The sequence below is a fragment of the Oryza glaberrima genome, chromosome 6 (genome assembly GCF_000147395.1).
Source record: "Oryza glaberrima chromosome 6, OglaRS2, whole genome shotgun sequence".
Taxonomy (NCBI): Eukaryota; Viridiplantae; Streptophyta; class Magnoliopsida; order Poales; family Poaceae; genus Oryza; species Oryza glaberrima.
In genome coordinates, this window is record NC_068331.1 from 4,511,959 (window position 1) to 4,537,395 (window position 25,437).

Sequence of the window (25,437 nt, forward strand, 5' to 3'; positions counted from 1 at the left end):
TTACCACTTATTGCCGATGTAACAAATACTAAAATTTTGGAAATACTTTTGCAGGTTCTCAATACGCATGTACAGTCCAAGTTGTCAACACAACATAGATTCACCATAATGTGGCGCTTTCAGCTCCTACTTGAACCAAACCTGCATTGCTGAAGCCAAACCATAATGTCGCGGTATTAGTAAAGCCAAACCATAATGTTTGGATGAATATACATAACAACTCTGTTCATAAATAAGAAATTTCACGGTTCTTGAAAAGCATCTCGAGATATCAAATTTTTTTTAAAAAATAATACTTAAAATTACTTAGTACCTGAAGATATCAAGTTTTATACTATATCCTCCCGGTATCTTAAATGTGCGTTCAGAAATACATGACATCCACATTTTTAGGCCGGTATATATGTACTGTAATGGGCTGGTTTCAGAGGGAAGGCTGATCGGCTTTGTGGGCCTATAATTGCATCCACATTTGTTTGCAGCCCAGCGTAGAAGGGACAAAAATGGCTGGTCAGCTTTGAAAGCCATTTGATTCAATTTCAAGAAGTAGAAAGAGAAGTTTTAAAAACTAGAAAGGGAAGAGATCAAATAACCTAAGAAGAACCAAACAACTCCAGAAAGCATTTCTAGTCTTTTTATCACCCTTTTGTTGTACTACACCTATTCCAAAATATAAACATTTTTAGATTATTTAGTAGAGATTAAGGTTGATAAAAAAGTTTTTATTGCCACTCGATTAACGAGGAATAGATGAGTATGAGTGGATATGCGAGGGTAAGATGGGAAAAAAATCTACCAGGAAGTGGTTAATGGGATAAGTAATATAATTTTAGAAATCTTTATATCATGGAACAAAGTTTAAACCTTAGAAGTTCTATTTTGAAAGTAGTTGAAACATTTTTTGTCGTACTTTTAAAAAAATCACTTGAATTTTTAATTAAAAAATCTATGTTCGAAACAAGCCTAATTTAAGTGAAATGAAACAGTTGTGGGACCAGGGAGGTTTTTCTTTTCTTTGTATTTTCGTTTAACGCGGTACCTTAGTCACTAATTACCTATCACTTTGACACGCTAAAAAGTCCGGTCTTTGGGCATACAACTATCCATCGATCACACACATGGTGTTAATATTTTTCGTCACGTTCCGTTTAAACTCTTAACTAGTTCTTTTCTTTTTTTTGGGGGGGAAAAACTCTTAACTAGTTCGAGGTACAAAGAATAATTCAAACTGCAGTTTAATTAATGTGAAGAAAATGATGTTTTGTTCGATACAGAAATTCTTCTCACGCATTGCCCCAGCCTGGAAAACGACTGGCTAAAATATAAACGTCACTGATGCAAAACATCATTTTCCAGGCATCTTTTGCAAGCACACATCACTGATGCAGTGATGCATATAAAATTTCTCAGAGATTTCCATAGCTTAATTACGGCTCAAGTTAACAATCTGCTCCAAAGCAGCACACCAACAACCGTTGTATAAACAAATTCCATCTGAAATTCACCACAGAGAAAACTTATGAACAATTAATTACGGGTTTGATTTACAGATTAATCTTGATTAATTACACGGATGATTCTAGAAGAGCTAACTAGATGGCTGCCAGTAGCTAGGAGAGTAGTGAGTTGGTCATCTTGCTGGAGGGATCAAGCCAGGTGACATTGAAGTGCTCCAAGGTTTGTGCCCATCTCAGGTCTTGCTTTAGCTGGTGCACACCAATAGTGTCCTCCAAGAAGTCCTCTGGCTTGACACCCTTGAAGTCATACATCCTAGGGAAAATGTTCACCCTGTTCTTGGCCTTGTTGCCCATGTTCAGCCATGTCCCTGTTGTCACATCTTCTGCACCTGGTGTAATTTGACAAAGTAATTAGGAATATGTAACCCATTGTATATCATGGTCGGGAGCAAAAAAGACTATGACCTATTACCATAGCTTAGCCTTTTCTTTTCTATCCCCTTATAGGTTTACATTTGTATGATTTTACTACTCCCTCTGTCCCATAAAAACGAATCTAGAATTATAACGTATTCCAGTACAACGAATCTGGACAAATGTATGTCGATATTAGATTAGTTTTTTTTATGGGATGGAGGGAGTATCGCTCTATTCAATGAAATTGGCATATTGGTGTTTTATTGAAAAAAACCTATATATCATGATCTAAAAAAGTGTGTATATATATATATATATATATATATATATAGGTTCCATTAAGGGTAGTAATGCAACTAATGCTAGATCCTAGTTTTTTTTTTTCAATAAGGATAGTGAATTGTGATACCATGTTATAGGTTGTTCTCTTTATTTTTTAAACACTGCTCCATGTGTTGAAAGACATGTGATGTTTTGAAAATCGACCCGGTCTTGAACACGCTTACTTTCTGTATGAATGTACTACATATTAGCGCAAAATTGCGACTCCCTCCAGTCAAATTTATTTGACGAAGTATATCATAATTAAAAGTTTTTTTTTTGCCAAATCTATGTGCGCTTTTGGTGTTAGAGAAGAAGTTTGGACAAAAATGTTTCAACGATGAATACGTGACGAAGTGAGAAATTCGAAGAAATCGCATGCACTTGTATGTATACTTCCTCCGTCCTAAAAAAAAAAAAGACAAACATGAGTTTTCGTATCCAACGTTTGACTGTCCGTCTTATATAAAAACTTTTTATAATTAATATTTTCATTCTTGTTAGATGATAAAACATGATTAATACTTTATGCGTGACTTGTATTTTTAATTTTTTTCATAATTTTTTCAAATAAGATGGAAGGTCAAACGTTGGACACGGAAATCAGAGTTTGTTTTTTTTTAGATGGAGAGAGCAGTTGCTTTGCATACCTATGGCTAGCGCTTTGGCCATGTCGGAGCCGGCGATCCACTCGACGAGATCCCAGGACAGCACGTAGCCCATGCCGAGCATGAACGGCGGCGACTCCTTGTCGAGGAACGGCAGCCCGGCGCCGTAGTACATGTCCTCCCTCGGCGCTCGCCGGAGCGTCTCCGCCAGCGCGTCCAGCCGGAGGTACGTGTCGTCGTCCACCTTCATCACGTAGTCGTACGGCCGCCCCTCACCGCCGCCGCCGCCGGAGGACAGCATCGCCGGCAGGCCGGCGAAGTAGTCGTACGTCTTCCCCTTGTCGGGGCTCTCGTCGCAGTCGATCAGCATCACGTCGCCGTAGGCGCGGGCCTCCAGCGCCACGAACGCGCGGTGCTCCGGCGGCATCGGCCGCGCGCACAGCGCGAACCGGACGTCCACGCGCGCCGCGCCGCGGAGCGCCGCCGTCTGCTGCACCGCGTACGCCATGCGCACCAGGTGCCGCCGCGAGTGCTTCTTGGCCATCGTGTGCACGCCGACGAGGATGCTGATCTCCGGACGAACACCACCACCACCGCCGCCGCCGCCGCCACCGTCCGCCGCGCCATGGCTGCAGCCGCCGGCCACGACGGAGCCGGCGGCGATCGGCGGCGGGCCGCGCAGGTAAGCGGAGAAGGGGAGGAGGAAGCTCGCGAAGAGGATGGTGAACGGGAGGAGGAGGACGACGACGAGCGAGATGGTGTAGTAGGATGGCTTCTGCAGGTACGACATTGCCGCGAGCTCCTCTCCACCTCGCCAATGGCGATCGATCTCTTGTTGATTTCTCTAGCCTTCTTCTCCTTCTTGATGATTTCTCGTGTGTATATGCATGTGGTGGTGAGTTGGCGCGTGCATATATACCATGAAGAGAAGAAGAAGAAGAAGAATTAGAAGCAGTTTGGTCTTGAGAAAGAGCAAGAAGAATTAAGAATCACGCGTAGCAGTTTGACGCACTCTTTGATTGATTTTGAGTTTATAATTTTTCAGTTTGAAAATGACAGGGTGAGCTAGGTGGCAGTGGCACTGGTGCAATTCTTTGATCTGTCACTGGGGAATGTTATTGGCGTTGGGGATTATATATACTAGTGAGTAATTAATCAACATGTTGAGAGTATCAACATTGTTAAGGGTATATTTTGTTGGACTGTACACGGAGGTTTAGCAATGTGTTATCTCTGTCTTTAGGCTGGTACTCTGAGTAGTTTTTCTTGTTTTTAATCCAGCTGTGATTTTGTAATACGGAGTCGTTCACTATGGAGCTTCTCTAGTAATTAGTTGTAGCTTCTTAAAAATAATGTGTGCATATTTTACTGGACTCAATCTCAATGTCATGGTTGTGACATCTGAACTTATATGTAAAATATTCCCCAAAAAAACTTGTATGCAAAAGTTTTCTAGATTGCTGATGTAATATTTCAAGATCAAAGTGGATTAGTCAAGGACAGTGAAAAAACACTGTCCACATGGAACTTTTCTTTGTATAACTTGCAGAAAAAATAAAATTTGATGGTAAATTTTACCTGCACGATGGATATGCGCTACCCACATCCAAAAGATTTTGAGAGAAAAAAAGAATTCTTGTGCGTCAGCATTGTCTGATAATTGCTCCAACCTATGCCCAATTTGTTTTTTTTTTTTCAAAAAGAAAGAAAGAAAGAAATATGCCAGTATGCCAGTTTGATGTCTGATTAGTGTAACAGGTTCTTAAATAAGCTTTGATTAATTTGCAGACATTACATAGACGTTGAATACATGCATGGTATCCAGCAAAAAGTGCCATTTTAGAGGTTCTGAAAGCTGATGATGAACCAGCGAAGGCCGTGAGAGGTCTGAACCATTTTATCTGACATTACATAGCTTCTAAAATGGTTCAGAACTTCGGAGGGGGAGAGGCTTGTCATTTCTGAACTTCTGAAGAACAAGATACGAGAAGCTCTCAAATCCAAACAGTAACCTTATCAGTCCATTGAGATTAGGATAGCTCAATTTTCTCTTGCTCGAGATGCATTTGATAGTGCAATGACAAGAAATGTGTGGTTTCAATCCCGAAGTCCTGTGTTTAATCCTTAACACGCTCACAGTTTCTTCTTAAAAATGTTTGGAGGGATGTCTCTCCCTCCAAATCTCGTTTTTTTTTTCAATTTTATCTTGATCGAAGTTTTGAACTCACCATTATTGTGAACTACAACTTATCACTTCACCAGCCTAACTGATAGAACCATCTGCTTACTCTGAACATCCTGTCGCTGTTGCCGAAGCTGAACAGCCAAAGATTCATCTTAAAAAACACCCAAAGATCAACGCTCCAGCAAAAAGATATGATTAAAAAAACCTTAAGACTTAAATCGTTTTTATCTCCGCCCTAAATCAATCATGCATCTGGTTATTTTGCATTTCGTAGAGGCTAACATCTCAACCGACTGAGATGAGAATCTCAGCCTTCGTTTTGACCACGCAAGCTGCACACATGGCCCAGTGTGTGATTGCTGAATCTGAATTTGTTTAGGGACACTGAATAGTTAACTGAATTTTTCAACTGAGGAAAACCACTGGTACACGATTCGGCCAACCGTTTGATCAATGGTTTACTTGTTCATAAGTTTGAATTCTTGATGATCAGGTAGGTGGGAGGCCACTCATCATGGCTTGTGCGTCAACTCGTAAACAAATTAGGCTGATCAACTTGGAGGATTTCATATATTGTGAAATCAAGTATTATTGTCTGCCGAAAAAAAAACTAGTAAGATATATTAAGTTCAAATTCGCATATTCCCTTTGGTGAACTTTGAACAGGTGAAAGAATTCGTTTCTTAACTGTGCGTAGTGACACATAATGCAGGATTAGAAAGCTAATCATTCGCACAAATGCACATGCTTTAAATCAAACTATAATAAAAGCTACCTAACAATTGTTTTTATTTGCGCCTCTTGCCCTAAGAATGTTGTAAGTTGTAACAACTGTCGTTAGTTATACTGGAAGATTTCATAACTATACTTTTATCCTCTCTCTGTCTAAAAAAACTTAAATCCTAGCTATGAATCTGGACAAGCATTTATCCAGGTTCATAGCTATGATTTGATTATTTTTGGGATGGAGAGAGTATATTGTAAAGTAACACTATGTAATATTTAGTGTCATCTAAAACTACACAGATTATTATTTGCAAACAAATTAGACAAAGTCTAGTATTGGGTCAAAAACCATGTACTACGCACTTTTTTCTAACAAACATGACTAATTGATTATAACCCATTATCTGCACTCCATGATATTTTTGTGGGTGGATTTTATACTTGTTGTAAAATACTTAAGGGCATTGCACACATGTGTGTGTGTATCTAATTGATCTCATCTGATGTGAATAATGTCACTTTTTCTTGGGTGCTAGTTAATCTGCTAATTGGCTGGATACATAGTGAATTTAGAGGTTGATTGATTCTCATTATTGGGGAAAAAAACTATACCTGCCTTTTGAAACAGAGAAATATTGGAAGGTCGATCTATCTATTTATTTATCGTTTTTAGATAATATAATTCATTCCATATTTACTTTAGATAAGCTACAAATTGCGGGATGAATAAGAGTGAATTATAAAATTACATCTTAATTAAAAATAAGAAAACTACTTAAAACCCCACCCTAATGTCATAGATCCATCTATCTGTTCCTCTATATTATTAAAACAACTCGAGAAAAGTCACTATATTCGCTCTAGAGACTTATGAATTCCCAAGTTTGACCATAATTGTACTTATATAAATACTCCCTCCGTTTCATATTATAAATTGTTTGATTTTTTTCTTAGCCAAACTTCTTTTAAGTTTGATCAAGTTTGTAGAGAAATATAGTAATATTTTCAATACAAAACAAGCATGTTATCAACATATATTCAATATTAAATTTAATGAAACTAATTTAGTGTTGTAGATGTTGTGATGTTGCTATTTTTTTCTGTAAACTTGATCAAACTTAAATAACTTTAGCTAAACAAAAATCAAACTAATTACAATATGAAACAAAGGGAGTATGATATAAGAGTTGTATATTAGATCTACTTACATTTTAATCATAGGAAATGAATTAATTCATGTATAAAATTCCTACATCCCGCCGGGCCCTAATGGGCTTTTAGTTTGCAAATTTTGAAATAGAAAAAGTCCACTTTACATTCCTTTTTCACTATGGGTCAAGTTTCATTCGTGCGCCTCAACTGCAAAACAAGTATATAACGTGCCTAAACTATCAAAATGAGTGCAAATCGAATCCCTCAGCGGTTTTATCTTACATGGCGCTCACATGGCATGTTGACTAAGTCATCATCCTATGTGGCATCAACGTGACACTTATAGTAAAAAAAGGTGGGACCCACATGCATGTCATGGGTTGAACTGTACTCTTCCTTCAGCCTACCCTCTCTCCTCTCTTCTTCATCTCTCTTCCTTCACCCTACCCTCTCTCCTCTTTTCTCCATCTCTCTCCCCCTCTTCTCTCTCTTCACTCAATGGTTTCTTTAGCTTGAGACGGTGGCTTGGAATTTTCAATCCTAGGGAGATGGGGTTCAAAGCGAGGGAGGGTGATGGCCTCTTAGACTTCCTCCACGCGCCACCATCGGCCCACATCACCAGTGATGGTTGTGTCCTCCGACCTTCTCACCGGCGCCGGTGCCTACATACGAGTCCAAAGTAGAGGGTAGAGAGGAGAGAGAGCATTGGGGAGGCTGACTGTAACACCATGTATGCGTCGCATAAGATGAAGTCCAAGTCAACCCTGCCATATGAACGTCATATTAGTGATGAGGACATCACTTCGTTGGATACGCTCATAACTTCACACACTCCAATGATAATTCCAAGTCCAAGTCCAGTTCGGCCTCCGGAGACAGCACTGACTTCAAACGAACCTAGCGCCTTCATGCCAACTCCGATTTGGGTGATCTTGGACTTCGTGGAAAGCTTATCTCGCTAACTTTCAAACGCATCTGGTCTCATGTCCAAATTCATCTCGAGTCAACGGGAATCGCCAAAACAAGACAGTGCTGTTGCTGAAACCGAACTTGGGCCTTGGGCCTTGTAATAGACTAGGCCCATCTCGGAAGTATCACCCTCCACCTCCACGAATTAGCACTGAACCCTAGCTTTATTTTCCTCTATAAATAGCTTTGTACATCCTCAAAAACATTTGGGTTTTGTTTAGTTGAATTTTGCCAAGTGCCATTCACCTTGTCTCTAGTCCTCGCTCGATTAGTCGGCGACTATAGATTCAGAGCCCCCAATAGTTGGTGTGTTGATTTGCCGGGTCGATTAGATCTACCACTTCAATCGCAACTATTCCTTTGTGCTTAATTCCCTATTCGCAATATTTAGATTGCATCTTGTCTTGTTCTTGCAGTGTTCTCTCGTTTGCATTGCAGGGATCATCAACCGCGCGTCACGGTTGGTACGACATCGTTTGTGGTGTAGCGATTGCACGGCGTTCTGGACTTGTTCTGGTTGGTAGCCACGTCGCAAACGTCGCACTCGATCAAAGCGAGAGTTATCACCCTCACCAGAAGATCGGGCCACGAGAGAGAGCGTCATCAGTTGGTATCAGAGCTTTAGTTGCTTGGTGAGGATTTTAGTTTTGTAATTTTTTTCCCATCGTCTACCATACAGCCGCAATATTTTTTTCCCATCACCAAACATTAGTTTTGAGCCACGCAATTTCATTCAGTTTTTGCTTTATTGAGTTTTGATCCACTGTCGAGTCAAGTGCTGGTTTAAGCCCTAGATTAATCTTGGATTTAGTTTGCAAGTGTGGGTTGCATGTTGCTCTAGCGTTGTTTCAGAAAGTCGCGCAGTTCCGCCACCATAGAGAAAGGTGCGCGGTAGATTGATTAGTAACAGATTGGTTTGAGAGCTGAGGTTTTGTTTCATTGAGATTTTTTTGGGTTGCATGTGTCAGATAATTAGGGAAAATCTGCTTCCTTTTGTTTCTTCTTTGATTTTCTCGTGCAACCAAGTGACGCCGAAAGAAAAAAAAATAGAACAGAATCTGCTGTCCTACTTGATTGCGCATGCATGCATGCATGAGTACTTGTGTAATTTCCATCGTCTCTTCCTGATTCCATGTGCATGCAAATCTCGGCCTCCTAGTTTGTTGGGTGTACACATGCATAGAATTTCCTTGTGCAGATTAATTCCTCGGTGCACACGCATGTTATCCAATTCGATTGATAGCTGCCATTTGTGAAATAGAAAAGTAAAAAAAAGAAAAAAAAAGAAAAAATAGAGAAAAGGCAGAAGGTGCAAAAAAAAAAAAGAAAAAAAGAAGAAGCAAAAGAGCCGCACCAAAAAAAAAAATCAGAAAAAAAAAGAGAAAAAAAATCAGAAAAAAAAAGAAAGGGTGGAATTTTTTTAAAATTGTGGATTTCTTGGAGAGAGTTGGTTGACATAGCGAGTTGTTTTGGTCCGAGTGTGATCATTTGGTTTTGGTCCGAGTGTGATCATTTGCTTGCTTGAGCTAGGATTGAGTCTAGGCTAGGCTAGCAATTTTGACTAATACTTTGGATTATTATTCAATTTCGCATATCTGTTTGATTTTTGCTATTCCTTGTGATATAGTTAAGCCTACCAAGATCTACATACTACTAACCTTTACAGGTCTGGCTTTGCAATCGCTCCACTCATCAAGCGTGTCATTGTGCCACGAACCAGCCACGGTGATTGACCTGATTTGCATTCTTTGAGAACATTATAAGAATTTGGTATATGCTTGAGTGTTGAGTGCCTTCAAAAGCTCCACATATATATAGATTGTTAGGAACTGACACTTTCTTGTGAGTTTCTTTTGCTTGCTAACGATGTCAGGTACAAGTTCCGACGAACCAACACTGGAGAATCTAGCACATAAACTGAAGGGCATGGAAAATTGGTATGAAGAGCTGATGCGTAATAGTAAATCATACAAGGAAAGCACAGATAAACATTTAAAAACTTTAAGTGAAAGCCTGGTGAAAGTAGTGGATCAAATGGAGCAAATGAATCGATCACATAAACAATTAACTGAAAACATTCAGAATATAAATATTGGACATGAAAATATTGTGCGACGCATTGGTTTACTTGAGGCTGCAGGTGAAGAAGGTGCAGGTGCCACTGCTCATCGACACCAAAGATATGACGATGAAGACGAAGAGCAATCTGTTGCTGATGATGAGGAGGAAGACGAGAGTGTTGGAAATAGAAGACGACGTCGAATTAGGGACAAAGATGATCCTTTATCTAAGGTAAAATTTACTATGCCTTCTTTTGATGGTAAGTTTGAACCTTCTGTTTATCTAGACTGGGAGCTAGCTGTTGAGCAAAAATTCTCTTGCTATGATTTTCCTGATAATAAGAAAGTTAAAGCTGCCAGTAGTGAATTTACCTCCTTTGCATCTCTATGGTGGAATGATATATGTGGTAGAGGACTTAGACCTAGAACCTGGGATGATATGAAACATACAATGAGGTCTAGATTTGTTCCTTCTTACTATGCTCGTGACATGTTAAATAAACTGCAACTTTTAAGACAAGGTTCCAATTCTGTAGAAACATACTATCAAGAGATGATGATTGCTTTGTCACGATGTAATTTGCAAGAAACTGAGGATGCTAGAATTTCTAGGTTCTATGGAGGTCTTAATAGAGAGATTCGGGATATTCTTGAATATAAAGAATACAATACCATGAATAGATTATTCTATTTTGCTTGCAAAGCTGAAAGAGAAGTGCAGGGACGCAACAAGCATAGGAGTTCTCTTGCAGGTGCTACTTCCACACGACAGTCAACACCACGTCAATCTACTACTGCTGTTCGTCCACCTACCTCCACGCCATCCCATGCTCAAGAAACAAGCAAAAACGCTTCAGTTTAGACTCCAGCCAAGAGTGCAACTTCAGTAGATTCCACTGGACGTACACGTGATATTACATGTCATAGGTGCCATGGCATTGGACACATTGCTCGCGACTGTCCAAATCGGCGAGCTCTATTTGTGAATGCTGATGGTGAGTATACTTCTGCTAGTGATTGTGATGATGAATATGCTTTAGCTGCCACTGACCACGCAGGAGGACAAGATAATGATGACATCGAGGAAGTCCATTTGCATCCAGAGTCGCTAGATCAGTATCCTAGCCTAATTGTCAAGCTAGCACTTAGTGCTAAAGAGAAGTGTGAAGAGCAAAACCAACGTCACAATTTGTTCCAAAGCAAAGTTATTGTGAAAGGCCATACCGTCAAAATGATTATTGATAGCGGGAGTTGCAACAATTTAGCAAGTGAAGAGATGGTCAAGAAGCTTGGCTTGACTACCCATCCACATCCACATCCGTATCATATTCAGTGGTTTAATACATGTGGCAAGATGAAGGTAACCCGCTTGGTTAAAATACCTTTTTCTATAGGCTCCTACCATGATCAAATTGAATGTGATGTTGTGCATATGCAAGCTTGTTCTGTTATTTTGGGGCGACCATGGCAATATGATAGAGAAGTTATTTTTGATGGTAGGACTAATATATATAAATTTATGTTCGATGGTAAAAGAGTTGTTTTGCATTCTATGACTCCAGCCACTGCTTTGAAAGATGATCTTGCAAGACTTCAATGTGAAAAGAAAGCGAAAAGTGAAAATCAAATTATTGCTAAACATCCTGCTCCAACTAGTAAAATAGAACCAAGTACCACAAAGAATGAAATTAAGTTGAAGGGTGCTTTGTTGGCTTCTAAATATAATATTTGTGCACTAGATGAGCCAGATTCTTGTTGTTATGCTCTATTTTGCCAAGATACTATACTCACATTGGTTACTGCTCCTAGTACTTTATATTCTTTGCCACCCGCTATTACTAACCTTTTGCAGGAATATGAGGATGTTTTTCACGATGAGATACCTCCAAGGATGGCCAATGGACGAGACAGTGCACACAATCAAGAAGATGGGATTGAGTCGAGGATGACTCCAATTCAAGAAGGGGAGGATGATGAGGACATCACTCCGTCGGATACGCTCATAACTTCACACACTCCAATGATAATTTCAAGTCCAAGTCCAGTTCGGCCTCCAGAGACAGCACTGACTTCAAACGGACCTAGCGCCTTCATGCCAACTCCGATTTGGGTGATCTTGGACTTCGTGGAAAGCTTATCCCGCTACCTTTCAAACGCATCTGGTCTCATGTCCAAATTCATCTCGAGTCAACGGGAATCGCCAAAACAAGACAGTGCTGTTGCTGAAACCGAACTTGGGCCTTGGGCCTTGTAATAGACTAGGCCCATCTCGGAAGTATCACCCTCCACCTCCACGAATTAGCACTGAACCCTAGCTTTATTTTCCTCTATAAATAGCTTTGTACATCCTCAAAAACATTTGGGTTTTGTTTAGTTGAATTTTGCCAAGTGCCATTCACCTTGTCTCTAGTCCTCGCTCGATTAGTCGGCGACTATAGATTCAGAGCCCCCAATAGTTGGTGTGTTGATTTGCCGGGTCGATTAGATCTACCACTTCAATCGCAACTATTCCTTTGTGCTTAATTCCCTATTCGCAATATTTAGATTGCATCTTGTCTTGTTCTTGCAGTGTTCTCTCGTTTGCATTGCAGGGATCATCAACCGCGCGTCACGGTTGGTACGACATCGTTTGTGGTGTAGCGATTGCACGGCGTCCTGGACTTTGTTCTGGTTGGTAGCCACGTCGCAAACGTCGCACTCGATCAAAGCGAGAGTTATCACCCTTACCAGAAGATCGGGCCACGAGAGAGAGCGTCATCAATTAGTTAAAACCGTTGAGGGATTCAATTTGCACTAATTTTGATAGTCAGGGAATACCCAATATCCAAGTAGACTTCTTACTTTCGAAATCTATGGACCAAACAATTTTATCTTTTCGGCCCATACAGCCCATCAGGCGGCCATTCCACCAATGGCCCATATAGCCCTTTCCCCATATTCCCTTCGCCACCGTCACTCCACGAGCGCGACGGCAAGACGGCGGCGCGTGGCGGCGGCGAGACCCATCGAGCGGCGGCGAGCCGACGAGGGAGCGACCACCACGGCCGGGCGGGAGCACGGTACGAGGTGAAGCGGCGGCTGCGGCGAAGTAGTTCGTACTCGAGCCCTAGTCCCGACCTCCAGGCCGAAGCGAAAGCACTCCGGCGCAAAGAGGGGGCCTCGGGGCTCCGGCTAGCCAGCGACCGACCGGCGGCCACCGTGGCGGGATTCAGGAGAGCTCGGGACTCCGCCGCCGCGGCGTCCGACATGCCGTCGTTCCCTTCCTCCGGCGCTTCTCCGCAGAAGCAGCAGCACAACGCCAGGTGCGCGCACACACCCCTCGCCCGCAGCCTGCCTGCCCGCGGCTTCGTTTCTCTCTCGCTCTAGTTCGTTTGCGTGGGTGTTTTGACTGGTACGGGTGGTGGGCAGGAGGAGGCAGCTGATTCGGCAGCAGAGGAAGTCGCTCCCCATCGCCTCAGGTTAGTCGGAGCATATGGGGTTTTGGGCTGTGATTTTGGGGTTGTTTAGTTAAGTTTTACATGGGTTAAATTTGTTGCTGATGATGGTGCAGTGGAGAAGAGGCTTATTGAAGAGGTGAGGAAGAATGACACGTTGATCGTTGTCGGCGAGACCGGAAGTGGCAAGACAACTCGTAAGTTTGTTGCTGCATTTTGCTTTTATCATCACACATTATTGCCTATTGCTTTGTGAGGCTTGCGGTTTTTAGTTTGTGTATGCCAGCAACTATTATGCCACATTGTATTACTCATATGCTTGTTGAAGTGGTATGTGCTAGTGGCTTGTGGAGTCTGGAACATTGCCACATTGGCAAAATCGTTCTTGTTCAGCCAACCAAAGGAGTATCTGTAGTCAGTTCTCAGCTAAATTTGCGTTAAAGAAATTCTAAAATTCTATTCCCCTAATCTCATTGGATTGTTGTGCACTAGTGTGTTTGGTCCTTAGGAAGATTGTTTGTGTGGATTTTTTTTTGTCAATAACTGTCAAAATTTCTTTATTTGGTTTATTTTAAGGAGCATATCATCATTGGTTATTGTAGAAACATTTAACGTTACCTAATCATTTATTACATAATCTTTATGCCATTTATTTCAACCTAGCCGACTGACGAAGCACATATTCTTGTGCATTTTATTCTTGGCAGAGTTGCCACAATTTTTGTATGATGCTGGGTTTTGTCAGGATGGAAAAGTCATTGGCATAACTCAGCCTCGAAGAGTTGCAGCTGTTACTGTAGCAAAGCGTGTTGCTGAGGAATGCAATGATCAGTTGGGCAAAAAGGTTGGCTACTCTATTAGATTTGATGATTCGACATCAAATGCAACGAGGATTAAGTACATGACTGATGGTTTGCTTTTAAGGTAATATTATATTTACGGAACTATTAATTATTTGATTATTGTGCGGTTTATTGTTTTATGTAGTTCTTTTATTCCAGCTCATATACTAGTTTCTGTGTTATTTGGAATCTGGGCATAGCAGTTGCCATATACTCTGTCTCTGGCTTGATTGTTGAACCAAAGATTATTTCTTGGACAAAAGGGATACGCCTGGCTTTGCTGAAAGCATAACAGGTTCTACAGAAAATTTGCTGGGCATGCCAGCTTGATTACAAACCGCAAAGCACAGCCATCTAACCCTTAATGCTAAACTAAAACATAGAAGCAAAAATGGGCCAACATTCCCCATGAACAGACATGAACCGAAGATTATTAGATTCACATATATAAGAAAATTGTTCCACCTATTTTTTTCAAGGGATACAACAATGAATTTCTGTATCAAGGATGATGGCTGCTTGCTTATGTTTTTTCTATTATGTTCATATCATAAAAAGTCATTTATGAGTTAGAATTGGTGCAAGTAAAGAAAAACAACGGCTGGATATACATATTTGATGTCACAGTTTGGTGGCACTGATAATTCTTTAGATATCCAAGCATTTTTCTCATATATTTAATATTTTGTAGCAGTAGGCATCCTTACATCTGCATTAGTATAGTTCATTTATCATTTAATTATTTTCTTCAGAGCTAAATATGTACCTTTTTCAATCTTTTTTTTGTTGCTTTTGTACTTTGTAGATTTTAATGTGTGACCTTTTCTTTTTTCTTATATTGCTTTTTTTTTTAGAAAAATCAATAAAGTTCAATTTAACTACTACCTCCGTTTTTTAATAGATGACACCGTTGACTTTTTCTCACATGTTTGACCATTCGTCTTATTCAAAAATTTTATGCAAATGTATAAGATATAAATCACACTTAAAGTACTATGAGTTATAAAACAACTCATAACAAAATAAATTATAATTACGTAAATTTTTTGAATAAGACGAATGGTCAAACACGTGAGAAAAAGTCAACGGCGTCATCTATTAAAAAACGGAGGGAGTATATGTTATCATGTTACTGATGGCTAAGTCTTCTTTATATGTATCGCTTTTTTGTTCTTCTATGTCAATTTCTCTTTCATAATAAAAGTGTTCCCTTGGATTTGCAGGGAGGCACTTCTGGATCCACTTTTGTCTAAGTATAGTGTCATAGTTGTTGATGAGGCACACGAAAGAACTGTACATACTGATGTCTTGTTGGGTTTGCTGAAAAAAGTGCAACATTCCCGATCCATTTATGCCAATAAGAATGGAAAGATTTTGCCTGACATACAAGATCAGTCTCAATATTTTACTCTGAAGGCATGCCAAGGAACAAAAATTGATCCTCTAAAACTGATAATTATGTCTGCTAGTTTGGATGCAAAGTGTTTTTCAGATTATTTTGGCAGCGCTAAAGCTGTACATATTCAAGGACGGCAATACCCTGTCGACATACTATACACTTATCAGCCTGAGTCAGATTATCTGGACGCTACACTAGTTACTATCTTTCAGGTGAGCATCTCTTGTAAAAGGTGGATGAATTAGGCAGGAGAATTAGAAATTGAAATCCACACAAAATATGATTTCAGAAAGAAAAACTTTTTTCAGAAAACATTATAAGTGATATGCAATCTTAGCTGGAACTATGTTTCATATTACTGTTGTTTCAACTATGACTTGATATAGTCAGTTCATGGTATAAAAACTTCATACTGAAATGTTTGCTTTTTATAGATCCATTTGGAGGAAGGACCGGGGGACATTCTTGCATTTCTTACTGGCCAAGAGGAGATTGAGTCACTGGACAGACTTATTCAGGAGCGTGCTCGTCAACTTCCACCACAGAGAAGTAAGATATGGACTACACCTATTTACTCATCTCTTCCATCAGAGCAGCAAATGAATGCTTTTAAGCCTGCACCAGCTGGAACTCGCAAGGTAAACCTAATATATTACATTTTTTGGATGTTTACTTCAAAGGTGTAAATCGCAATTTTTGTAGAATGATCCCAGAAAGCAAATAGCGCTTGATGACCTGCAATTTAAAATCTTGCTGGCTTGCTTACAATCTATATTTTCTTTACCGATGAGTTCTTCAACTGCTACTCTTTATGCCTGATGTTCCTTCTGGACATAACTTACTGGTGGGGTTGAATAGGTTGTTTCTAATAAACAAAACCATACTTCATTAGAGTATGCAGTTGCAAGTTGGGAGAGCATTGGAACAATGTGTTGTCAGATATACGTGTGACCATATTTATGCATGTTGATAGCGATGCAAATTAATTACTAATACCCAAAGTGTACATCATTCCAAGATGCCATATGAATTATGAACTATACTCTGATGATCTGCCGAAATTATTTATCTGCAGTAAATAAAAATAGTTGCACCTTCTAAACAAAAATTATATTAATCCATTTTTCAAGTTTGTTTAGGCTAATACTTAATTAATCTTACTATAATTGTGTGCTTGGTTTTCCGTGTTGGGAGGCAAGGTTCCCAACCTTGTAGTATTATACAATTTGTCTTGATGTTGATTATTCCCTGAAGAAGCATAAGTGTAAACTTATGAGGAATTAAGCATACAAGGGAAATGATTTCCTGTATAGGCTGTCATTTGCTCACTTCTCTGTTGCTTAAGAAAACTAAGTACTCCCTTTGTCCCATAATAAGCAACTTTTAGCATTCAAAATTTGTCCCATAATATAGCAACTTCTCCACCTACCCCCTCATCTCAACCAATTACAACCATCTCCCATTTAATTTTTTCACCTACTTCCTCTGGTCAACCAATCACGACCTTCCTGCATTTAATTCCACCTACTTAATAACATGTACCTAACTCCAAAAACAATATTTTTGGACGGAGGGAGTAGATTTTATGGGAAAAGTTCATGTTGGAATATTATTTATTTTTTTAGCTGTGTTTACCTTTTGAATCTTATGGTAATTATTCTAGGATATTGGGCTTTCCTGATAAATATTACTTGTCAAGAAAACATTACCCCCCCCATCCTTGTAAAATGGTAGGTTCGCAGCATTAACTGATGCTCAACTCGTTTCTGTCAGGTGGTTTTAGCAACAAATATTGCAGAGACTTCTGTAACAATACCTGGTATCAAATATGTTATTGATCCTGGGATGGTCAAAGCTCGTGCTTATAATCCTGTAACTGGAATGGAATCTCTGATCATTATCCCTGTTTCGAAAGCACAGGCTCTTCAGAGGAGGTAAATACTTTTAAGCATTTGTAAATCACGTGTGCCTTTTTCTCTTACCTTGTGATCTATATTCAGTGGCCGTGCCGGACGAGAGGGACCAGGGAAGTGCTACCGATTGTTCCAAGAAAGTGAGTTTGATAAGCTGGTGGATTCTACTGTGCCTGAGATCAAGCGATGTAACCTTGCAAATGTTGTACTACAGCTCAAAGCTCTTGGAATTGATGACATCATAGGTTTTGATTTTATGGAGAAACCATCAAGGTAATCTGTTTTTTTTTCTGTTCTTTTAATCTTTTACATGCAAACAACAATATGCTCTGGGCTTCTCAGTATTCACTCTACTTTAATAGCAAGCTGCTTTATTTGGTAACTAAGTTTTCACTATTTTGTGTCAAACCTACTGCAGGACAGCTATTTTGAAATCATTGGAGCAGTTAATTTTATTAGGTGCTCTGACTGATGATTATAAGTTGTCAGATCCAGTTGGTCGTCAGATGGCTAGGCTACCTTTGGATCCAATGTACTCCAAGGCACTAATAGTAGCAAGCAAATTCAAGTGCTTGGAAGAGATGTTGATTGTTGTCTCTATGCTTTCAGTGGAATCTATTTTCTTCAGCCCACGTGAGAAGTTAGAAGAGGTATTATATTCGAATCCTGCGAATGATTAAACCACAAAGTGTTCTTATTTGAGATTATGTTGGTACTGGTATATTCCAGTTATGCTATTCGATCCAAGTTTACTCTTCTTGCAATACCAGGCACTAAATGCCTTTAAGGTTCTAGGTTATTGCTGATTAAGAAATACATTGCACCAAACATATATTTTATAAACACATTTTAAAGTCTAATGAACACTCTACTGTCATTATACAAGCTTTGGACAAACCAGAACATTATTTAACTCAACACTGCTATACTTGTCTCGTCCATCTTTGGATGGAGCAGAGTTCACCCAGTTCACCCAGTTGTGAACTTGTGATAAAGATAGCAGTTTATTTAGTTATGTTGTGGAATCTTTTACTGTGAAATCCTTTTGAAGTACCTTAAGACCTGAAATTATCATGATTTGTCATTTGCGTATTGACAAGGAAAATTAACATACAACATGTATTTTGATAGGCTACCACTGTTCGGTGATGATAAAGAACTTCAGTTTGTTGCTAACTAAATAGTTCACTTATTGATCCCGAATTCTTATGTAGGCAAGAGCTGCTAGGAAGAGTTTTGAAAGCTCTGAAGGGGACCACATAACCTTGGTGAATGTATATCGAGCCGCTAAAGAATGCTTGGAGAAAAGCAAAAATGCAAATGCCAAAGAGAAAACAATGGAAAAGGCATTGAACAGATGGTGCAGGGAAAATTTCATCAATTACCGGTCTCTAAGACATGCTTGTGATGTTCACAGGTTAGTCAAAATATTGTTCTTGATGGATTCATGAAAAGCTTGAACTATCAACTCAACTGCGAAAAAGATGGCTAGCCGGAGCCCTCAGGGTGTCTTAGCAATGCTGCACTGATCACAAAGCATGGCACTGTATTGTATTTGTAGCATTAGCACTTGAACTATCTGTGGTTGAAGAAACATTTCACCTTATATTAACATTTATTTTTGGACCATTGGAAAATATTCAAAATTTCAAATTAACCTGACATGTTAGACTTTAAGAAATGAAAAGGAACAAAATTCTATTTCGTAAATTTCAGAGTATGGTGCGAGCTTGACATAGGTATTTTTGTTTGTTGCAGCCAAATTCAGGGCCATGTCCAACAAATGGGGCTTAACGTATCATCGTGTGGGGATGACATGGTTCTGTTCCGGAGATGCCTCACAGCTGCTTTCTTCTTGAATGCCGCAATGCGACAGCCAGATGGATCATACAGGTATTACTACGGTTTTCCTCTTTTTCTTGATCTAAATAACTCATCCTAACTATCTTTTCCTGCACTGAAATCCAAGACTACCGCTACAGACTAAAGTTACTGCACACTTAATAGAGAGTTCTTTTGTTGAAGCTAATCACTAACCTGTTGATTGGCAGGGCTCTTGCAACCAGCCAGAACATGCAGATCCATCCGTCATCGGTGCTCTTCCAAAAGAAGCCAGATTGTGCCATCTTCAACGAGTTGGTTCGAACGAGTCAGAATTACGTCAAGAACCTGACCCGGATCGATCCCGTGTGGCTGGCTGAACTTGCCCCGCAATATTACGCCACTGAGGATTGATTTTGATCTGCTGCCATAGTTCACTGTAACCTTGTAAACACCAGAGTCTGCTTAGTTAATCACAGTGTCCTGTCCTGGCACTACCCACTAGTGAGTGTGGCGTTCAAAGCTGTGAAACACTCATGTCTTTGTTTGAAAGAAAGCTAGTCTCAGTTTTGATCTCCGACTGCATGCTGAAATACATGATGGTTACAGTTCTAGCCCAAACGGGTGTGAGAGAGACTGTTTGCGATAGTCATAAATCAGAGGGTGGGTAAGGAGATTTCAGATAGAACTAGAAGATGGTTTCCTTCTCATTGAAGTTTTATCCATCAGAGGATCTTGGTAGTTCCAATGTTTTTTAGTTACAGCAATGCTTGATGATCTGCTGATCCTAACTCGTCCTACGATCGACATGAGAATCTACAATCTTTACTGGAATTGCTCTGCTGAACTCATGTCTTTCAAATTTGTCCTGAATGTTTTTTCAGAAATAGTACTGCAACAACAGTCATCCAGTACAACTCTACTCTGCTGCTTACACAATTTTCGTGAACTAAAAAACCAATCCGAAACCGATAAAAGAAAAACCTATTCAACGTATTAGGCCGAAACCGATAAGAAAACCAATTCACCGTACAACTGGTATTCCGATGCTGTCACAGCCGTCGGATCAAAATCCGACGGTACAAGAAGCCAAGTAGGAAAGCGAGAAAGAAAAGATTAAAAAAACAGAGAGGGGCAAAGTGATAAATACACCACGCATCAACCAAACTTGCGAACCCAAGTAAACCCAAAGCCGCCGACTGCTTCTCTCGCCGCCGCCGCCGCTCACCGTCGCCGGAGAAGAGGGCAGGAGGAGGAGGAGGAGGAGGAGGGGGGAGCCATGGCGCCGGAGCCCGAGGACGACATCATGAACGAGAAGAACCCGCGCCCGCTCGACGAGGACGACATCGCCCTCCTCAAGACCTACGTGAGTGCCCCGCAGATCGGATCGATCCCCCTCTCGTCTTCTCCTCCTAGGGTGGAAATTCTTCGGCCGATCTGAGCTTGATTCACGGGTTAGGGTCCCCTTGTTCCGTAGCCATGGAGTCGCGCTCGTGGTAGATCTAGGGTTTTCGATCTCTCGTGCTCGCGTTACTACCTGCCGCACTCGTTGGCGACAACTATCATGATTTTGTGCAGAGAATCAGTTCTTCCGCATGCTCAGGATGAAATTCGTTTAGTTGGATTTCGGTACATAGCCATAGCTCTGTGAAACCTAATCCATCAGATATTTTCTCTGCATATTCATCTCCTTTCTGTTGCATTTTCCTCTCTATAAAGAGCTTCACTTCAGGTTGCATTAGTTAGTTAGTTAGTTCCCGCTTTTCTTTATCCTGCAATTAGCGTGTGCGATAGGACCCTAAAACATTCATCTCATTGTATAATTTTGCTAAATTCTGCCGTGTTAATTTAGGCATCTAGCTGAATTTGCTAATTTTATACTGGTCTATTGCTTAACAGGGTCTTGGACCTTACTCGACCAGCATTAAGAAGGTTGAGAAGGAAATCAAAGAGATGGCGAAGAAGATAAATGATCTCTGTGGTGTGTGCTCGTCAAATTCTTTGCTTCTCAATTTAAATATAACTGTGCTACAGGTGCTTGCGCTATTCCAACTTGCTGCAACATGCTCATCTGAACTGTTAATGAATTGCAGGAATTAAAGAGTCTGACACTGGATTGGCTCCACCTAGCCAGTGGGACCTTGTATCCGATAAGCAGATGATGCAGGAGGAGCAACCCCTGCAGGTAATGCTTGACGTTCACCTAACTGACTTTTTGGTTTTATTGCATTCAAATGCATACTGTCGATATTCCCTGTGCTTCCTCATGCCTTCTACTAATAAGCGTCCTTCTGCAAGGTTGCAAGATGCACAAAGATCATCAGCCCTAACACGGACGATGCTAAATATGTCATCAATGTCAAGCAAATTGCGAAGGTGAGTCATGCTTTTATTACTTGCCAGCCTTTCTCTGTGGAGGTTCATATAAAAAAGAGTACTTCTGGAGGTTTATCGCTGATTTTCTCTGATATTTTATCTATGGGACATTGCAGTTTGTGGTTGGGTTGGGCGACAAGGTCTCCCCCACTGATATCGAGGAAGGAATGCGCGTTGGGTAGGTTTCTTTCTCACTCTATAGCATGTCCTATTATCTTTACTTCAACTGTGCTCGAAAGAAATTATGCTTACCATCAGTTCATTCGACACATAGTGCTAGGAGCATACTGTTTAAAAACCAAGCTGTAACATATTAAATTGATAACCATGCTAGTTCTAGTGGCAAATCTGTAGTGCTGATATGATGAGATGAAAAGTCAGTATTTGCTAAGAAGCATTTTGAGATAATAACTACCATTGAAGTTTTTTAGCACAAGATAAAATATGCTACTTTATGTTAGTTATCGTTGCAGCAAGGAGCAATATTGCTGTCTGTTCCATTCTTGATGCCATTAAGCTTTGGCCATATGCACCACTTAGTGATGCATTCTTCCATATATCATATAAAAAAGTGTCATTTGACTAGTTCCTAAACTCTTTTGATCAAATTTGATGGGAGACTTAGAAATAATAGTAAGCACATCCTTTTTCTGTTCCACATATGTTGTTTGCATTGCACTTGTGTGATGCTGTTCTTGAAGTAATTATATTATCAATTGGATTGTATTGTTTCTCATCCTGTGTATCATACAGAGTTGATCGAAACAAGTACCAAATTCAAATTCCTTTGCCACCAAAGATTGATCCCAGCGTTACCATGATGACTGTGGAAGAAAAACCAGATGTGACTTACAATGATGTTGGTGGATGCAAGGAGCAGATTGAGAAGATGCGTGAGGTGGTTGAGCTTCCTATGCTTCACCCAGAAAAGTTTGTCAAACTTGGTATCGATCCTCCTAAGGGAGTACTGTGTTATGGCCCTCCTGGAACTGGGAAAACACTTCTTGCTAGGGCAGTGGCCAACCGCACGGATGCTTGCTTTATTCGAGTCATAGGAAGTGAGCTAGTTCAGAAGTATGTTGGTGAGGGGGCCCGCATGGTTCGGGAACTCTTCCAAATGGCACGATCGAAGAAGGCTTGCATTGTCTTCTTTGATGAAGTCGATGCCATCGGTGGTGCTCGCTTTGACGATGGTGTTGGTGGTGACAATGAGGTCCAGCGCACTATGCTTGAGATTGTTAATCAGCTTGATGGATTTGATGCCAGGGGAAACATCAAGGTCCTCATGGCCACCAACAGGCCCGATACCTTGGACCCTGCATTACTACGTCCAGGGCGTCTGGACAGGAAAGTTGAGTTTGGCCTGCCAGACCTGGAGGGCCGGACCCAGATCTTCAAGATCCACACTCGCACCATGAACTGCGAGCGGGACATCCGGTTTGAGCTGCTCGCTCGCCTCTGCCCCAACTCCACTGGTAAGTGCCGGGAATTCTTGCATGACAGAATCCAGTCTCTGGCTAGTTTCTGTTCCATGTCATTTATCTTTAACCTCCTTTTTTTTTCTCACGTTTGGCTATTTGTGTTTGTTGGAACAGGGGCCGACATACGGAGTGTGTGCACGGAGGCTGGCATGTACGCCATCCGCGCTCGCAGGAAGACGGTGACAGAGAAGGATTTCTTGGACGCGGTGAATAAGGTGATCAAGGGTTACCAAAAGTTCAGCGCAACGCCCAAGTATATGGTGTACAACTAGAGGGCACTGACCTTGATTTCCCGTTTCTTCCTGTGCCCCTCCTTTGGACCTTCAGAAAGATTGAGCCTGTTTGTTTCCCTTTCTTACTCAAAAGAAACCTGGGCTGTTTTCTGCATCATATGACACGCTGGGATAATCTTATCTTTAGAATATTGAAAGATCACAATGGGAGGATGCGATGTGCCCTACACTACACTGCCGCTCTTGTGCTAGACTGACGTTACGCTCTCCCTCTCCTTTCATGTCTTGTGTCGGTATCGTATCTTTTGTGTCGTAATTGCTTGACTGGAAGGGGTCAAGGTGATGCCGGACAGCACGAGCAAAGGAACTTTTTCACTAGGACACGAACAAGGCAACTTTTTTTTTACTAGGATGGTCAAATGGATAAGGCATTTCGCGAAAAAGATGGTCACGACCAGTAAAGTTGTGGATTTGATCACCAGTATTTTCTTTTTCTTGACATAAGTGGTGTTTGAAAGTCCTGAAGATAAAGATGAAGATTGATGAAGATTAAGTCTTTCACGTAAAATGAGGTGTTAATAATTTGTTATTAATTGAGTTTTAATTATTATAAACTTGTAAAATAAATTAATCTGATTTTTTAAACAACTTTCATATATAAAGTTTTCGCACGAAACACAACGCATCATTTTAATCCAAAAGTTTGCCTCCAACTTTCATAAGAATAGTAGTACAGCGCAAAGGCTCGTATACACGTCTGCTCACTTGCCTACATAAGAACGTACACGCATACCATATATTACACATAAATACTTTCGAAGACAAACGACATGTATATTGACTGACGAGATTACTGTGTCCTTTAGGCCGTGTTTATATTCAAACTTTTTTCTTCAAACTTCTAATTTTTTCGTCACATCAAATATTTGAACACATGTATAGAGTATTAAATGTGAAAAAAAAACAATTACACAATTTGCATGTAAATCGCAAGACGAATCTTTTGAGCCTAATAACACCATGATTTGGTCATGTGGTGCTATAGTAAACATTTACTAATGACAAATTAATTAGGCTTAATAGATTTGTCTCGCAGTTTACAGGCGGAATCTGTAATTTGTTTTATTATTAGTCTACATTTAATACTTAAAATGTGTGTCCGTATATGACGAACTAAACACAGCCTTATACCATATATAAATAAGGGAAAATTGGAACCATGCCATTATAATTTTGCAAAGTTTGAGATATGTCATCCTGATCCACATGTCATTGACTCATGTGGGTCTTACATGTCATTGAGATACCGATGACATATCTCAAACTTTGCAAAATTATAATGACATGGTTCCAAATTACCCAATAAATAAATTCTTTCAAAGACCAAAACGACATGTATATTGACTGACGAGATTACTATGTGTGTTGTGTTCCGTTGTCAATCATTAACCGTTAATATGAGTATTTGTGCCTAATCGAATGTGCTGAGTTTTTAACATTACTAGTATTGTTTTATACTTTTTGAAATACAGTACAAACGTAGACACTCACAATAAGTACACACTTACCTTAAAAACCTTAAAAGATAAAGTCATCACATGTGCCTTTGCTATCGACGATTACATCGCCTAGAATAAATAGTCATGAAGTCTTAAATTTAGAATGGGTGCCACATCTGCTACTAGTATACAGTACACTCTAACGCACGGAGGCGAGCGATTCCGTCGCATGACAAAAACAATTATTTCATCCATTTTAAAATATAAGTATTTTTAGTTTCTGATACAATCTTCAAGATGCTACTTTAACCAACAATATATATAAAAGTAAAATATTTTAAATAAAAAGAGTTGCATATTATGGCAACTTGTTTAATGATAAACTTAGTAATATCAATTTTTATATGATTGATTATTTTATTAATAGTCAAAGTTAAAAATATTTGACTTATCACTCTACTAAGGCCATGTTTAGTTCCCAAAACTTTTCCTAAAAACATCACATCGAATCTTTGGACACATACATGAAACATTAAATATAAAT

General features: G+C 40.1%; 3 protein-coding genes across 5 annotated transcripts; 2 read left to right on the top strand and 1 right to left on the bottom strand.

Annotated features, from left to right (window-relative positions):
* Positions 1–1,419: 1,419 nt before the first annotated feature.
* Positions 1,420–3,819, bottom strand: LOC127777615 (beta-1,3-galactosyltransferase pvg3-like). Of its 2 annotated transcripts, XM_052304213.1 has the most exons (3): positions 2,846–3,819; positions 2,544–2,601; positions 1,628–1,846 (listed from the first exon to the last, which is right to left on the bottom strand). In XM_052304213.1, exons 1-3 carry the CDS (start codon positions 3,591–3,593, stop codon positions 1,771–1,773), a joined length of 882 nt encoding a protein of 293 aa, XP_052160173.1. In that variant the 5' UTR covers positions 3,594–3,819; the 3' UTR covers positions 1,628–1,770. The 2 variants fall into 2 exon arrangements, with proteins under 2 accessions (XP_052160172.1, XP_052160173.1); XM_052304212.1 differs by lacking the exon at positions 2,544–2,601 and having other exon boundaries at positions 1,420–1,846; positions 2,846–3,806.
* A 9,041-nt stretch (positions 3,820–12,860) lies between these two features.
* LOC127777946 (pre-mRNA-splicing factor ATP-dependent RNA helicase DEAH10) lies at positions 12,861–19,881 on the top strand. Of its 2 annotated transcripts, XM_052304567.1 has the most exons (12): positions 12,861–13,197; positions 13,304–13,353; positions 13,446–13,526; positions 14,037–14,253; positions 15,395–15,782; positions 16,005–16,208; positions 17,344–17,504; positions 17,571–17,756; positions 17,902–18,133; positions 18,698–18,900; positions 19,242–19,376; positions 19,535–19,881. In XM_052304567.1, exons 1-12 carry the CDS (start codon positions 13,142–13,144, stop codon positions 19,716–19,718), a joined length of 2,097 nt encoding a protein of 698 aa, XP_052160527.1. In that variant the 5' UTR covers positions 12,861–13,141; the 3' UTR covers positions 19,719–19,881. The 2 variants fall into 2 exon arrangements, with proteins under 2 accessions (XP_052160527.1, XP_052160528.1); XM_052304568.1 differs by lacking the exons at positions 12,861–13,197; positions 13,304–13,353 and having other exon boundaries at positions 14,075–14,253.
* Positions 19,882–20,464: 583 nt separating this feature from the next.
* On the top strand, positions 20,465–23,626 carry LOC127777434 (26S proteasome regulatory subunit 7A). Its single transcript, XM_052304027.1, has 7 exons — positions 20,465–20,670; positions 21,204–21,285; positions 21,398–21,489; positions 21,603–21,680; positions 21,797–21,858; positions 22,434–23,155; positions 23,276–23,626. The coding sequence occupies exons 1-7, from the start codon at positions 20,584–20,586 to the stop codon at positions 23,431–23,433; spliced, it is 1,281 nt and encodes a 426-aa protein (XP_052159987.1). The 5' UTR covers positions 20,465–20,583; the 3' UTR covers positions 23,434–23,626.
* Positions 23,627–25,437: the final 1,811 nt, after the last annotated feature.

Excerpts from the sequence above, each read along its gene's own strand:
- LOC127777615 (XM_052304212.1), bottom strand. The coding sequence starts at position 3,593 with ATGTCGTACCTGCAGAAGCCATCCTACTACACCATCTCGCTCGTCGTC. Across the intron at positions 1,847-2,845 it reads GGCCAAAGCGCTAGCCATAG|GTGCAGAAGATGTGACAACA; the intron begins GTATGCAAAGCA and ends AAATTACACCAG.
- LOC127777946 (XM_052304567.1), top strand. The coding sequence starts at position 13,142 with ATGCCGTCGTTCCCTTCCTCCGGCGCTTCTCCGCAGAAGCAGCAGCAC. Across the intron at positions 13,198-13,303 it reads AAGCAGCAGCACAACGCCAG|GAGGAGGCAGCTGATTCGGC; the intron begins GTGCGCGCACAC and ends GGTGGTGGGCAG. Across the intron at positions 19,377-19,534 it reads CAGCCAGATGGATCATACAG|GGCTCTTGCAACCAGCCAGA; the intron begins GTATTACTACGG and ends GTTGATTGGCAG.
- LOC127777434 (XM_052304027.1), top strand. The coding sequence starts at position 20,584 with ATGGCGCCGGAGCCCGAGGACGACATCATGAACGAGAAGAACCCGCGC. Across the intron at positions 20,671-21,203 it reads TCGCCCTCCTCAAGACCTAC|GGTCTTGGACCTTACTCGAC; the intron begins GTGAGTGCCCCG and ends ATTGCTTAACAG. Across the intron at positions 21,490-21,602 it reads AGGAGGAGCAACCCCTGCAG|GTTGCAAGATGCACAAAGAT; the intron begins GTAATGCTTGAC and ends TCCTTCTGCAAG.